The following is a 17,432-nucleotide window of genomic DNA, read 5'->3' as shown; positions in this document are numbered from 1 at the left end:
AAAACAAGTGTCATCCACCCAGGGTTTAGATCTACTTTAAAACAACTTGAGTCATTGGCTGCAAAAAAATGCAAAGATTCCCCTGGTAATGAAAAGGTTAAATGAAACACAAGACCTTTACCTATATATTAGTCGAGGTCTCCTTACCTGTACTTTGTACTTCAGTGTAGGCTGAAACAATTGAACACTACATGCACATACAGAAATATCATTAATTTATCATGAAAAAGATATACATAAATTATAAAAATTTTCCTAAAGGTACAGCAACATCTATACGTTTTGTATTATGACGAGTCCAAGAAAAACATTCAGAGAAATCTGCAGGAAGCTGCTGAACTGCAGTAAACACATTCTTTAAACCAGAGATTTCCAGGCAGAATCTCTTCACACCGTACGTACATTTTGTACGATTTACCAGCCACAACACAGGCTAACTAACTTGACTCTAAAACTTATAAAGAAAAGAAAAACAAGTGATTAACGTCACATCATAATACTAGGATGTTTACAGCTGATCCTTGCTGTGCCAACCCCTGGGAAAAACCTGGCTGCAGTGCACAAAAATGCAGGCTCCAGTGTTATGGTCTATGTCTATGCAAATCTGTCAATAAAGAGAATATTTATTGACAGAAGAAGAAGAATTTTGTGACAAAAAAAACTAATAGATAATTGTATCTATAGATAGCTGTTGTGAGCAGCATTAAAGTAACTACATATGTGAAGGGGTTAAGAGTAGGAAGTCAGGAACTGCTGCTCAAATGGCAGATATAAAAAGAAAGGCTTGATGTTGACTTGATCTGGCTTGCTGCAATTATTCTGCTGGTTAAGATCTGAAAGGGGTCTATAAAGGGCTGTTCTGCCTGCATAGTAAAAGTCCACGTGAGTCACTGCATAACTATCCGCTGTGGATTATTACATTCTGCAGAAAAAGCTGCTAGTCTATTCAAGAGACAAGGCTTAACTTGGCACAGTCGCCATACCGAAGAGCTGCCAATAATAAAATAACAGCTGTAAGTGACATACAGGCGCTGGAAAATTAATTAATAAAGAGCAATGTGGAAGAGGAAATCTCTTTATCTTAAGGTCATTACAGTCCTGTGAAGTAAGGGGTCATGGAGCATAAAATCTTATTTTTATTTTTTTTAAAGAATTATTTCACCATCTTACTTTTTTGTTATTACTACTACAAGATGGCAAGGCAAAAAAAAAAAAACAGGAGCTGCGAGACCATCATGGGGTTTAAAATATCTAAAATCCTGCCCTGTATGCTCGTTCAAGGCCAGTGACTTACAATGTATTAAAGCCATAGTTTACAACTTCGTTCAACCTCTCTCCTATCAATACAAGGGTGTTTACAGATACTCCATAAAGATTGATTTTATAGTTAAAAAAATATATAGTTTTGGTGCCATTAAAAGATTATTAAAAAAAAACTGATAGATTGCAATAATTTGTATGTGTCTATTTCTAATAATGATTTGATAAATCCAATTCCAACAAATTCAGTAACTTTATGGCTTGGAACACCGTGGCAGATGAATACCTGACATAGTTGTGCTCAGGGTGAAAAATTCCAGGGCTATCATCCACTCGCCCTTGGTGTTTCGTTCTACAATGAATTCTCATTCATACTTTATGTACATATACAGTTGCTGTTACAACACGTTGCAGAGATTTAAAAAAAAATTGCACTGGGAGGTGCATTAAAAAAAGTGCTGTACAGTTATCCTGGTTATATACCCAAAATTACCTATTCAGCTGCAAGATTTACCAGCAACACTGGTACTTACCACACTACCATTTTGATGCCAGTGAACAGTGCATTCTTCTTCACCATGTTACCTACATTTTTACATAAATCCTTTCCATATTTCTACTTTGTTTGGGAACCAGTGATGTCACCTAGCTCTCCGTGTTCTATATGAAATGCAGACAGACCATGGCTCCAGCAGACCAAGGTTCCAGCAGGATACTACTATAGATTCCTAAAAAAAAAACATCACAGCACCCCATCTTAGTAGCTACCCCAAGAGCCCTCAGCCTTGACACAAGCAGTAGGCTGGTTGTTAGGAGTTATGCAAATACTAAAATGCCCTGTTGGGTGGGTGAAATCTGAAGGAGTCGGCATTCCTGGGCTTGGTAGGTAATGTCCACAACTGACACAGAGGCCAATTGCTAAAAGAACTGAAATCCAATGAATAAAAGGACCAGGAAGAGACAGGCTTATGTATTAAAGGGTTAGATGAAGCTTTATGTACCCTAGCCAGGAAAAGGGATTGGCTCTATCTGAATTGCCAATAATTCTAATGCACAGCTCATAGTGTAAGGTGAAATCAATGTAAGCAATTTTAGTACAGGAGAGAAGCCTCTACAACTATGCAAGACAGAAGGTAAGGTTGGAATTCAGCTTTACATGCAACAAAAACATTCCATGCCTTTACAAATTCGTCACGATAGTGTAGAGTACTCAGTAGAAGACTCCATCACACTATAAAAAAAAGGCTCAAACTAAACTTAAGGGTCAGACCCCAATTTAAATCTTTTATTTTACCTTTCTAGACATTTTCCTGTTGAAATTTTCCTGATTATTGGCTCCGGTAAAGGAAACCAAATGAAAAATACAGCAGGTAGGAAACGTTACTAGCAATTATCATTGTGCAAGAGCTGAACAATGATTAGTCTCTGGGAATTTTTATTGGGTATAAAATATCCTTTAACTACACCCTGTGACTCATTTTACACTGTGTAACAATCTTTTGTATATTTAAATAAGGCTATTGGTTAAGGTAGGTCTACACTGGTGTTAACGTCACATTTTAAATGCCCATACAGCTTCTGTAAAAGCTTTTAGGAGAGTTCATAAAGGAACGAAGTGAAGAGGTAGAATAGTCATAAATGCCCATAAACATTAGAAGGTCACAAATGCCCATAAACCCCTAAATGCTCCAAATGCCCTTGTTGAAATGGTGATTTTTGTGTCTATAGGCATTTCTTTTGCAGTTTTTTTGTGTTTATGTTTACAAGCGTATTGGGGTGCATTATTACTTTCCAAATGCTGAAGAGTGTGTTTTCTTTACAGCCCAGCAAGAAAATTCTATGATATGGATTGAAATAACAAACATGGGTGTTTAAAAAAAAAAGCAAAGGAAACAGTTGATGCAGCCTTATAGTTAATAACACAAAACCAAGCATTACATGTGCAGATATTGCTAAAATGTCCAGGCACTATAGTATTACAAATGCTATCACTTGCAGCCAGGAAAAAGAAGATGAGGCATGAAAATAGTGATGCTAATCTACACAGGGCAAGGTAATAGCCAGGCTCTGCTTTTTAACTGCTTCAGAAAGTCATTATCAGGCTATACTGTCTCCCAGGGGTCTATCAATAACAAGACTGGCTGGACAAGTGTTTCATGCCCCTAACACGGCGTACTTCATGTTTAGAAGGAAAAAAGGAAGAAAAACAAAAATACACAACCTTAGAGGCACAGACTGCTTATTGCTCAAGGAATGAAAACATCATTTGGGGAATTTTTTGCAAAATTTCTACCTCTATATACACAATATATTAAAAAGGCATGTTATGGCACATAGCCATCACAAAGTGAACATGGGTAATTGTATACAGTTTTTGTAATGAACAAATAATACAATATAGGTAGTGTTTTAATAATTCTCATATGCCATATGGAATAAACCAAATCTATATATTAGTAACAAAATAAAAAGCTATTTAAGGATATGGATTTATGAACTTTCATGTAGCAAGGCAAATGACCAAACAGACAAGAGCCTGTTTTACCTTGACTAAGTAATTTATTGTTTATTTTGTTTAGACTCTAAACAATTTATATTGTTTAGACTCGGTCCTAGTAAATTAAGTTACCCCCCCATTATATCAGACACCTCAGACATTTTTGACTCTCCCTCCTGCACTCTTGGGTACCCTTAGAGCTAAGCTAGATAATGGTACCCACACTAGGTAATTGTCACCTGAGACAATCACAACAGTTTCTTTCAGGTGACAATTATCTAGCATGGGTATGTAACATAAATTTCCTTACCAGACAATGTCTTGCCAGGTAACAAAAAGCTCAACGGGACACTTGGATTGTAACATAATGCTATTTGGGAAAATATAAAATTCTATACAAAAACACAGGTTGGGGAAAAAACTGTTCACAACCTTTCCTCTATGCTTAACGGTATTGGTAAACACACAGCCTGTATAATTGTCACTCAAGAGTTCATGATTAACCTGATCACAAATAAAGAGGGTATACAGATGTCCCCAGATTTCTTTTAAAGAGATCCAGGTGGATCCCTAAATAACAGACTGGACAACCAATGTCATTTCCTATGGTGGGGACACAGCAGGGTGCCTTCAGCTCATCACCCCCATACTTCTCTCTATAGAACTTAACAGCACTGTTTATACAACCAGATATAACTATATTTCCAATTTTTAAATAATAATGCCTAGACATACACTATACGATACGCTTTAGGCACACAAATTATGGCATGGCGTTTTCTTTTAAAGCAAACTTAGAATAGCTACTGTGAAAAGCGCCACCTGTTAAGATTCCATTAGACGTACGTGACATTCTTTTACTTGATGATAATCAAGCAAACAAAGCATAACCAATGACTTTTTGTAGAAATCTGACCCATTTTACATAAAGGTAAACGTGTGTTGCAGTAAGGCAGCTAATTTATATAAATGGGGTTCCTAATGTGAATGAAAACTTGCTCTTGGCAGCATGTTTTGCTAGTGTTGGGGCTGCCATTCACTATTAGCAATGCAGAGCAGCAACCCATATTATATGGAGTACTGCAGCTGCTGTGAAAAGGTCCTACATCAAGCGTATAGATATTCCCTGTATGGGTTGACACAATTTAGTTTAATGTAAATTAGCTTATCAATGAGAGTTTAACCTTTCACAAAGAAACTCATATTAAATACATACACAAAGACTCTTTCCCTTTCTTTAAATGCAAGCCCTAACTGAGTGCATACTGATGGGGTGTTATTTTCTCCACATACCTGATTCATATAATCTTCCATTGTATTTGCAGTTGTTGCTATAACACTATTTATTCTGCAACAAAACTAAAGCAAAACAATACTCCATACCAGTAAATGTATACAAATCTGTTACAAAACTACAGATCTATATAAATGAGAGTTGAACACGGCTGTATAGTAAAAAATTAACTCAGCAGATATATCATTTAACACCATGAGCAAAAAAAAAATAATATTTTTTTTGCTAATGTTTCCTCAGGCTAAGGTTAGGGACTACTAATAGCAGCAGCTTTAACAGAGGAAAGTCTTCAGAACCTTGGATTGATCAATAACGCTGGTCATGCAGACTGACAGTGAAACTCATAAAGGGGTTTGGAAAATGTAACAAGCTAAGATTTGTAGCTATATACAACATTTGATATCATGATCGCTTAATACATATATAATACTGGCTATGGTACCGACTGGTTTCCCCAAGCGGTGTCCTCCAACCTTTTGCATGTGCTCTTCTTGCTCTATTTCTTTTCTTCCAGTTTAATTGGTCATATAAATTGACAACACTGACTAATCATATATGACCAAAATGTGTGAAGATATAATACCCTTTGTTGTATTGTAGGCAATTTATAAACAGATTTTCAATATTCATGTCCGAAGCATGATAAGAAACTGCGATATGCTTTAACAAACAAGGAAGTCAGACAAAATGTTCCAATTGCCAAGTTCTAACATGGACACAGCACAACGCTTCCAACCTCAGACGTCAGGAAAGTACAGAGGGTAAAACAAACACTGAAAGTATATTTGTGTAGCAGATCACAACCATATGTCCAGCTAAAGTAATCCTCTTTTTCTTTTTTTAAACAAAAAGGTACATGGATTTTTTTATTGTATAATACACAATATGATTTCATAAGAATACAAAATACTGTAGATACATTTTTTTGGGGTCTTACTCTTCCTCTAGATCTAAACAGAACTGATACATAGAGATTCAACAAGACAAATCTATATTTCTAAATGCTTTATGTATAAGATGACCATTAATTAATCTGTTCATCTCTGCCACCCCCTCCATTGCTCCCAAGCTGTGCTGCACCTTCAAGGCACCAGGACAAAAAAGCCCTTTTACAATGGTTGACAGGGAGCAAGAAGGAAAAATCAAATACCCAAACTCTCCTCTATGAAGACAGCTTGGAGCTGTTCGGCTCCGAGCACTTCCAGGTTCACTTATTTAGAGCATTTTAGTGTTCCTAATTTGAGTTGCACGGTTACTAAAATAATTTTGCAGCATATTTAGTATACTGTCTGTTCCATTATCTGTATGTATAAGTCTCTAAACCTTTTTCTAGTTGATTTATTCATGTCATATCCTTGATTTATAAAAACATTATAAAAATGTTTTTGGGAAGAAAATAAAAAAAAAACTTAAACTTGCAAAATATCAGTGATCCTGAAACTAAGGTGCAATATAACACCAGTAATGCACAAAGACACTGTATTGCTAACATTACACTTTCAAACTTCATAATAAATAAAAAAAATAATAAATAAATATGTACATACACACAGCATACACAACATATGTAATAAATATGATTTACAAAGTTGATTGTTTCAGTGAAGAACTAACCTCGTATGTTTCAGATGCTGGTTTGGGAAACTTTTCCCTGCATTTAGGCTTTAAATCAACATGCCCTCCATATGATTCCTCATGGTATTCCTCTTGCAGTGGTTTCAGATCTGGTGAATGAGTAGGAACTTGATCCTGACCATCCATGGGTCGCACATAAGCAGTAGGCTTTGGGGGTAGAGTACTATTTGTCAAATATTTTGGGAAAGTTTGTGAGGAAGGCACCAAGTTAGCAACAGTAGCAGTACCTTCTCTGCTGCCCGTGTCATTTACAACTGGAGACTTTGCCGTACGGTAATGAGATTTTTCATGATTTTGGCCACTCCGCTGCTTGGAATCAACTTGATGGCTGGAATGTAATGGGGACAAAGGCTCAACTGGAGGTGACAAGGAGGACAGTAGAGGGGAAAGGGCTGAGATGGAAGATGGGGAACATAACTGTTTAGCAGCTCTACTTTCTTGGGTTTGCCTAACAGCTCTCTCCATAGAAACAGCACCAGGTTTCTGTTCATGAACAATGCGATTCTGAATGCTCCCACGACTTTGGCTGTGGCTCTTTTTCAGTTCATTTGAGGATAGTTCAGAACCTATACGAGGTCTTTGCCGGGGCCCTGAGGACATATTAGAAGGCTTTGGAGGACCCGAAGACCAACTAGTACTGCTGTGAAGAGAGTGCTGCTTATCAGATTTCACTTGTGAAGAGACTGGTAAAGCACTTGAAGGGATATTAACAGGATTCTGGCAGGACTTTACACCAATCAGTTCCTTTACTTCTTCATAACCCTCTTCATAATTACCCAGCATACTCTGTATACGACTTGACAACTCATCCCCTTTACTTGTCTAAAAAAAAAAAATATATATATAATATTTTTGAAATACATTGAATATTCCTATTGGTGTTATATTTAAAGTAGGTAGAAAAACTTTAAAACAGCAATTACAGCTTGTTACAATGTTTATTTCCTTCTTTTCATTAAAAAACAGATGGGATTCTTTAATTTTCAGATACAAAGTACTTTAAGTAAATCTGCCACATCACTAGCAAACAAAGATACTAAAGGTAAAATGAAGTGAAATTGGTGTAATTCTGGAGCTTAACTTTTAATAGCCTCCTAATTGATTCTTGTGCAGCCCCTTGGACCCTAGACCCAATATGGGATCCCGAGTAGAAATTAAAGACTGTCATCACAGTTTCTGTGCTTCTCTATTTAACATAAGCAGATCATGGCTGGTGAAGGGGGTGTGCGCCTGCAGGGGTGTGCACTGCTAGACAAAGCAGTGACAAAATCCAACAAATATAAAAAGCAGGCATTGGACAGTAAGGTGGAGGAGAAAAATAGATAAGCAGTGCTGAAAAATTCAACACCAAGGAAATTAGGGGGAAGTTGCTCCTGACTTCCTGAAGTTTCTAATGCACAAGCTGTACAACTGTGCAAGACTGGAGGTAAGGCCCAGGTTCATCTTTAGGCTTTACCCCACTGGTGCAAAGCCATAACAATAAAATACAGAAGGTCTTAAACTGAAAATAGAAATGGCCAGTCTTCAGATCTAAGGGGCTCCAAAGAAATGGAAAAGAATGGAACTGAAGACCCATAGTTGCTTGCATTTAAGTACTAATAACTTTCTTTAAGCCAAGTTCAAACAAGATAATTGGTAAAGTACCTTGTAAGGTTCTGGAAAAAGAGGAGCATGATCACTGAATGGATGTCTTTCTTGAAGAACCTCCTCTTTTCGTCTTTCACGTTCTCTGATTCGAAGTAAATTCCTATCTTCATTGTATAAGCTGCCAAAAAAAAAAATGGTCAAAACTTTGCACTTTATTACACTGAATATCTAATGCCATATTTTTCACTACACTTTGCACTTCCCTCTTTGTTAACCTGCTTTGGCTAAAGAAAATTATTTGTTGTCAAAACATTGTATCAGCAGGTACAACAAATATACACACACACGCATAATGCAACAATCACCATTCCTTTCAGATCATTTGTTGCAATTGGTTTTCCTATAACAGTTTAAATGTAATTTTTAGGAAAACATTACAAGAGAGTTAAAGAAACCAACACATTCTGTACATATGCCTAAAACTCCTAACTGATAAATATACACCAAAGCTTAACCACAAGCCAAAAAAAAAAAAAAATTAACACAATGCAGTTTGCCAGTCTTTCAATGTGGTGGCTGCATTAGGTTTGTTTTTAAGGCTTTAATCCTCTTTATGTTCATCCTCTAACCCTGCAAATAACATACTTTCTATCTCTTTGTGGGCATATCAGTGTCTCCACTGTATTTATAGAAGCAGACATGGTTGAACTTTAAACATGTCTGCCTTTGTTCAGTACTTCATAAATTCATGGGCTTAGTTGTAACATATTATATATATAAATATGTATTGGTATAGTTGGCCATGCAACAACAAAAAAGGCTTTTAAAGGTTTGAAATTCCTGCATCATCAGCAATGGTCCTTATCATATACGGTTAGCAAAATATCAGAAACGGTGCAGCTGTTAAAGTCTGACTTGCTGCACTCTGATAAGATGGAAGTAGTGAAATGTTTTCAAGAGATGACATGCATGTTTAAAACTACAACTACACTACTGCTGGTAGTGAAAGTGCAACCCTGGGTATACTTAAATATCCACTCCCAAGTTGTCATGGTTTGTACATCAAGCAAGGTAGATGTTGTATTACCAAATTTTTTTTCAGAAATTAGAAAATTCTAAAAAATGCAAAAAAATATTCTTATCAATATATAGTAATATATTACAAACTAAACAGAGATGCAAAGTTTGAAACTATGATTTTCTGATCCTTCTATTTCTCTGCTTATTGAAAACAATAGACTCTGTAATGATAGTAACCACAGGCCAGGTACTCGAGGTTAACTAGGGCTGGAGCTGAGAAATAGTGTGGTATTAAACAAATGATATATATAAAATTATGAAATTGATTTAATCTAGATAGATCAGCAGATTGATCATACACAGATTAGGACTAGAGTACCCATTCAGAGATCAATTAGAAATGGGTAAGTGCTGACCTTAAACTCTATAAATATAATATTTTTTCTCAGTACGGCAGCCCTCTATGTCATATTTATACTGGCTTGGCATTTCCCAGGCATTCCCTGAGCAAGACCGTTTTATGTCATGTTGACTTTACATGCATTCTTGGTCATTTTTTAAAGCAAGACTGGGTAAACAGGTAAATGAGCAACCAAAATGTATATGGTTTACTACAGGAAATTATCTGTCAAAAGATTTGTTAATTTATACAGACTCTTGATATTTGCACATATGTTCCACAATTAGGTAACTCATGCTTATGTCCCCCCACCAGACATTGAATATGAATTATCAATTCTGCCCAAAGAGCAGGGAGATGGGACGCTTCCGGGTAGCAGATTGGTTTTAATAACTAAAGGTGAAGTGAAAAAATATATATAGGAAAAAAATAAGTATTTTAACAGTTTATCTATTCGGCTGTAGTTTTTTTTATAAATATAGAAATGTGCAGAATAAACCAGGGTTCACTCCAGTGGATAAAGAGAATCTGTCTCTTCTCAAAAACTGCAGAGACATGACAGACTGCAGGAATATGCCACTGTTATCACCATCAATGAACTGAACTAGAAAAATTATTTGAATTACATATCTTCAGCATTAGTAAAAAATAAAATAAAAAATAGAATAGAGGAAATAAGCCGCACTGGGATACAAAAGGAGCACATGGCAATAGTTCACGATTCAAAAAGATTTACATAAATTCAGTTAGGACTGGCATCAACTATAAGCTAGATATATATACAAGGCATTACCCAACCCAGACATTCTTAACTGTTCTGAACAAACTATATAAAAACCAGGGTTTACCTGGACAGTTTAAACTCATTTTTAGTTCCAAGTTAAAGACTTTATATACTATCAATCAGTGAAATATTAACAAAAAAAAAAAAAAAAAAAAAAAAAAAAATTAGGAAACACAGAAACTAAAAAAAAAAAAGGTGGGCTGGTTTTCACAGCTTGACGTCAATTCACTTAATACTTCGACAGTCTGGCTGTTAATCAGGAGCAGTGATGCACTGTTGCCCTTTGCATTCATGCACTGAAGCACTTTGGTATTTCTTACACAATGAATAAACAGGAAAATATTGGATACAAGTTAGTTTTTCTTGTAATAGCACCAGAGGTTTTCTAAGCTCAAACATTGACTAAACCAGGGGTGCCCACATTTTTTTGGCTTAAGAGCTACTTTTACCATGACCAAGTCAAAATAATCTACCAACAATAAAAGCTTGGACTTAAACTCCTGTGCGCGGTGGAGTTGATTTTGAAAGCAAGGCTCCACGATCTACTCGCGCTGCCCCCGCGATCCACCTGTTGGGCACCCCTGGAATATACCATCCTTTTGTTTAAACATCAGTTACACTCAGACACAGAATAGGCAAGCCAACTGTAGCTATGTTACTCAGTCAGTAATTTCATTTTTTTTAAAAAATGCTTAGTTAAGCAGCTTTTAGTCTGTTACCCAACCAGCTGTTGATCACATATTACTACTTCTCCTCCTTCCACAGAACAATGGCAGAAAATTTATTATGCTGGAGAGGTCTGTGTCATGCCAGATTTTGTCACCTGCTATTGCATCTTGGATGACTGGTCCAAAAGGCTTAGACTGTGAATGTCAACCCCATTGATAAGCTTCTGTTATTGCTCCATTTTGGTCAGCTAGATGTACCACTGGTAGCATTTTGGTATACCCATTTTATAGGTGCAAAAAATTCCTGCTAATCTTATCAAAAATAAGAACCTGTCCACTATACAAGGTCCTCCTGTTTTGTCTGAGAAAAGTCTATTTAGCCCTGCCAATTCTTACCCTGGATTAAAGAATAATTAGCCATTTGTCAGGCAGACCTAAAAGAAGGGGTAGTTTAGGATACGGCAAAGTCCTTGCAATTACAACCAGAACAAATACATTAATATTTAGTAGTTTGGTACACTGGATTGTATTGAAAATTTATCTGGTTTGGCTAGACGGACCTACCCCTATTTATTGAACCATATTTAGAATAAGTGAGAAGTTTTTGAGCATTTCTATGAAATATAGCTGTCCATTGATCTACTAATCATCTGGCAGGCAGATCCTATTCAAACTTGAAACAATCAGCTATATATACAGTAAAATACATTTATGGGACCTACCAGATATAGCATGTTGTCCTAACAGTCCAGAATTTACACCCCCCGCCAATGACCTCCCTTTTCTCTACAAAAGATTAAAGAGTTACAGCTCAGTCACCTCCTGACCCAGTTCACATGCCAAGCGAAACAATCCAGACTTACCTTAGGTGTGATTGTATGAAAAAAGAAAATACTTTATATGAAAAAAATGCATATCGCTGTATTTAAAATGTTAGTGGTTTTTAAAATACAAATAACATCTTTTCAGTGTTTTTCCCTTTTAATTCTTTTGACAAGGTAAAAGGAATGACAACAAAAGCTTGTGAATAAATAAGCAGAGAACTCTGTTCTACAAACTCTCACGTCAGACACGAGTTTGCTTACGTGAATAGTTGAAGCAGTCTTTGGTTAGTCATGCATCAGTGTTAAATGCAAGTTGATGCTACTATGGAAACTACTCTGAACTGCTTACACGGGTACAGCGGACTCGTCGTTAATCACATGGACCGGTCATGCAGCCCAAATGCTTCCTAGAGTAAAAACTACTCAGCCAGTATTGAGAAAATGAAATTAAAGAGTGGGCACATGATCACAGATACAATATACACCATTGTAAAGCATTCCTCTAAATGTATATTTAAAGAGTGTTAAGAAATATGATAATAATAATCATGATATTATTCAGTGCATTTGTAAAGTCCCACCTCATGATCCTGCCAGTGAAGTCCACCTAATGCAGCATCCTGTGATGGGGCTCTGATCACCCTGCTTGCACTATAGAGGGAAGACATTGCAGATGGCCTCCTCAGCACTGTTCCTATAGTTATCAATCAGCAGATAACCACACCTAATCCTGCTCATTGAACCAACAGCACTGACTGACAAATAAAGAAGGCTCACCGAAGGGGAGGAAGTAAAAGTAGTTTTGTGTTTTTTCTTTACAAGGCTTATCCAGCAATTTTTAGACTTCTATACCGGAACATTTAGACATGCCTTAAAATTGGTCACATACTAACACCCTATTTATAGGCTGAAATGTAATTTTCTGCAGTGGCAAGACTTTGTGGTTTTGCAATTCCTATGCACTGCTAACCCATTCAAAACAAATACTATGCCTTATTGCAGCATAAACGTTGCAACAGCACAGTGTGGAGGGGCCGTAATAGTTCTGAAATGTTTATTATTTGGCAAACTGTTCTATTCCTTTCATCTGTGCTTGCATTCTGCTATAATTTGTTTTGTACATTTTTTCTTTCTTCTGTATAATTTGGGAAATGAATAAATGAATACGGTAGTTTTAACAAGGTGCTATGGTAAATAAATGTAAACCAACATGTAGCCATAAATGTGTTAAATATCCACACACCAGCCATTCCCCTGCAAAATTATTTATACACTACTTCCTTTTTACAAATACTATCTATTGAATAACCAAATACTCCTTCCCAATTAATAATATAAACAGGAACATTTTCCAACTAGTACCTAAATAATGAAGACATTGCAGAACACATGTCATGTACAAAAATGGTATCGATCTGGCTAGTTTTTCCAATGTATGAAAGTTGTCTGCACCATAGACCTAATCCTAACATTTTTAAATAACTATAGCTCTTTCAATAAAGTGCAAAATAATTAAGCAGCTCAGACTTACAAAAAAATCCCCCATATAAAAAAAGAAATGTTTACATACACCAATACCATGAACACCTAAAATGAATCAGCATCCAATCAAATCACAGAGCCCAGAGCAGAAAACATCCACAGAGCAACCTATACAGAGGCCTAGGGCCCAGTGGGTGTCAAGGGAGCCTTGGTACAATGTATGCTTCCACAATAAACCAGCAGTATAGTGCAACTGGTCAACGGTATGTACCGGTCTGTCCCTGGTAAACAATCAGTGTTTGATGAAAATGGATCATCCTAGTACAGAAAATGTAAATCTTGTCCCCTCAAGACTGTTTAGCAAGGGATTGTACACAGAGATTACTGCAAGACGAAAGATAAAGGATTACTTTCCAAAAACTCCTTAAATGAACTTGGCCCTACCTAATGCTTTCCCCCCAATCTTCACCTGTATTTAGTACATTCTGCCATCAATATACAATGGTGCCAATATGATGACACTGCTAAAAATTAGCACAATTTACTACTAAATACCAGTAATATCAGCTTATTTGAACATTTGTTTATCTATTTACAACTTTAATAAATATTTTCTAAAACCACATGGGCTTAGGTGCAGACATTTGTTTCTTACTCACTGTGCAGATCCACATCAGAAAATAAATGCCTGGTCTTTTAACTCATTATTTCTTTTTATTCTCCACAGTAAGTACAAACATTCCCTCTACTACTGATTAACACTCCAACAAAGAAATACAACCATGCAAACATCAAACAGTACATAAGGAGACATAAGTTCACACAAACAGCATGAAAAGGTTTTACAGAAAACAAGCCACATTTGCGAGGATATACTTCCCTTCCCTCAAGGACACGGCTTAATTTAGCAGCTCTACAATGTAAGCAACAGATGTTGCACAATATTTTCCCTAGAGTGGAAAAAATCCACAATCAAAAACATGTAGTGTCATTTAATATGCTATATAGGCGAAGAGCAGACACCAGGACAACTATACAATAAAGCAAACTAAACAATCGACAGGTTGTCAATTAATGGGTTTCACTCACGGAAAATGTTTAATACAAACACTTTAGTTTACACCTGTGACTAGGACATGATCAGTTTTAAATAGGCAGTCATACATTAGATGGCGAGCCATTTTGAGGGACAGCTAATGACATGACTATGGACTTTGTAAAATATGTCAGCGCTATATAAATACTGTGTATTAATAATATTATTGAAGACTTGTTAAAACTGCAACTGTGTATTTCAGATCAGTGGCTCATACTCTTCTCAAAAATATTTTAATTTGAGGGCTCAAGGTTTCTCTTGGGTCTGGACCTTCTGTAAACTTTCTGGACTATTTTTTTTCTGTTTAGCTAGTGCAAAAATCTGTAATTATAATGAGATAATAATGGGCCAATGAAGATCTGCTGCTTGCACATATGTTACCAAGAGAGGAATGAACTCATAAGGGTAGGTTCAAATCTGCCTTGGGATCCAGCAATCCTGGCAGCCAGGCACCCCGCCACTCAGACTACAGGGCTGGTTCTTAAAGAACCCTCATTGTCTATAGGGCTGCTGCTGGGAGACGCTATGCTCCCCAGAGAAAGCAGCTCCCTGACATAAGGAAGCCGTAAAAGCACAACAACCTCAAGGACAGTATGAACATAGTGTAAATCTGTTGGTGCATCTTAAATGACTAGTTTGCAGCATGGGTTCATATTTTACAAGTGCTCCCAATTAAACTACACTGCCATGGACTATCCACACCGTTCTATAGCATTTACAAAGCAAGACGGGGACCACGTCAACACACAGGAAAACGGGACATGCTAAGCTGTAAAGTAGCAAGTTAACGTTTGCAGGTTTCCGGTTATAAAATTACACAGCTATGTGGACAACAGATAATATTATCAATTACAATCAACAGTGCCGTGTAATATATTGGCGCTTTATAAATCCTGTTTATTATTATTTATTAATACAAATACAAAGAACACACTTTTACTATACACTTCTAACAGTTTAATCTTTTTACACAACTTCTACAAATGTTTACAATGACCATACAACAAAAAATATGAAGATAAAAGTCATATTGCTATAAAAACAAGAAAACAATGCTAAGGAACCATTCACCTGTTTTGGAACTGTTGAGGCACTGTTACAATAGTCTAACCTAATCCAACATAGCTGTGTTAGGAAAACAGCAGGTGGTTCTTAGAGTTCAGGAGTGTGTGGCCATTCCTCCCTTGAGCTGTGCTGTAGGTAGTGTCCAGTGTCACATTTTACCTTCAGCATAGCACCCTGGCTCCCCAGCTAAAGCTGCCCTGTACAAATACAGCACATAAGTAGGGATGACCTTGAATAGACAGCTTTCAGGAATCACACTGAGCGCATAAATTGTGGGACTGGGGTGGGAGCAGCCAAGCAAATTTTCCTAATATTTGGCTCTAGGGGCAAGGGCAAACAGTGGCCCACTGGGCAGCTAGCAGAAATATTACAGGAAACATGAGGCATCAGAGGCTTCAGTGTAGTTGGTTTCCATTTTTCTCCTTGCCAAAGCAGTCAATGTGGTTTAGACCACAGCCATTTATGTTTTACCTAAACTTTCTCAGCAATTTGTGCTTTGTTCAATAGCAATACAGCACCGGATACAGTGATGGAACACTAGACCAACAGATGCCAACTATATATGCTGTAACCTATGAGTAAAGTGAAACAGGTTTCCATCCGTTGTCCAGTCACATGGTGGTGGAGAGGAGTAGAATGTTCAGGACCACTTCTCCAGGACTACTGCAAGGCAGAGCTGTGTAAATATGAAGACTGGATAGATAAAAAAAAAAAAAATAACTCCTCTTTAGTCAGGCGTCAGCTCTGATGTACTGCGTCTTCATTTCTAGTGTGACTTTCTTTACTCTTGGAAGTCATACCAGCAAAAATCACATCTGTCACTCCACTACACTGTGCAGTATTCCCCATTGCTCCTCCCTTAATCTTTAAAGATTGAATAGGGAAGTGGTGGGGGGTGAAGTTAAGCCAGTACAGACAGTAATTAGACGCTCCCAGAAGAGGAGAGGACATGAAAGAAAGGAGAGGGCTGTGATAGGGAATTGACTCTTCCCCTAGGCAAATTTGCCAGCAAGTAAGAAGCACATTGCAAGTAAATAAAAAATGTTTATGAAAATCACTGCAAATTGCCTTTTGAAAAGAATTGATTTTTCTGTGCTTTTATCTGCACCATTTTAGGCTGGTGAAAGGGTCTTTAAAACAATCAACAAAAGGATCTCAGGTTTTGAATAGATACAATACACGTTTCATACATATGCAATCCTGTATGGTCAATTCATGCAACAAAGCCAGCCTTGCTGAACACAATCAGACACTTTGGGTGCTAACATGCGAAAGCCATGCATATAAACAAAGTAACTAATCAAAATTCATACAAATCCAAATCTCTTAACTAAAATCTGATTGGTAGCTACAGATTATAACACTTTATTCATCTTTAAATATATAGCTTCCAAGAAAGGAAGCCATTGGTAGACTTTTTTCTTGTTGCTTCCAATGATTCATGTTTATATCAACGCCATGTCTTATATAAAGAGAACCGTTCTAAGTTGCTTAACTTTCTACTTCCTAGTTACCTGAAAAGCTTACTTTTTCTGTAAACCTTAAAGAATGTTGCTTGTTTTGTATTCAAACTAAGATAATGGGTTCTTGGAGTCACAGCTAGTTAGCATCTCTAAATACTTAGGCTCCTTTGACATGCTATGTAGGCATTCATATGTAAAAGAGCAAAACTTTCCCCAAAACACCTTCTTAAGTGTTAAATAGCACTGGCCACTCCTTGTCTTGAGATGAAGTCACTGTTAGGGTATATTTCCCATTATAAAAGATCCAGGGAATATTTTGCTGGTGGTTTAAAGTTATATACCTTGGTTTAAAAGTCG

At 36.8% G+C, this 17,432-nt stretch overlaps 1 protein-coding gene across 3 annotated transcripts in view; it reads right to left on the bottom strand.

Annotated features, from left to right (window-relative positions):
- AFF1 (ALF transcription elongation factor 1) overlaps positions 1-17,432 on the bottom strand; it is a 71,306-nt gene that overhangs the window by 49,820 nt on the left and 4,054 nt on the right. For 2 of the 3 annotated variants that reach the window (XM_072405472.1, XM_072405470.1), the window contains exons 2-3: positions 8,331-8,451; positions 6,666-7,508 (exon numbers count right to left, since the gene is read on the bottom strand). In XM_072405472.1, the coding sequence (XP_072261573.1) occupies positions 6,666-7,508; positions 8,331-8,451 (964 nt within the window). Of the gene's footprint in view, positions 1-6,665; positions 7,509-8,330; positions 8,452-11,867; positions 12,616-17,432 lie in introns of those variants that run through there. The other variant, XM_072405473.1, reaches the window with a different exon arrangement.

This window comes from Pyxicephalus adspersus, chromosome 3 (assembly GCF_032062135.1).
Source record: "Pyxicephalus adspersus chromosome 3, UCB_Pads_2.0, whole genome shotgun sequence".
In the NCBI taxonomy this organism is placed as follows: domain Eukaryota; kingdom Metazoa; phylum Chordata; class Amphibia; order Anura; family Pyxicephalidae; genus Pyxicephalus; species Pyxicephalus adspersus.
The sequence above is the reverse complement of the archived record's forward strand: the minus strand, read 5'-3'. Positions and strand labels throughout refer to the sequence as shown.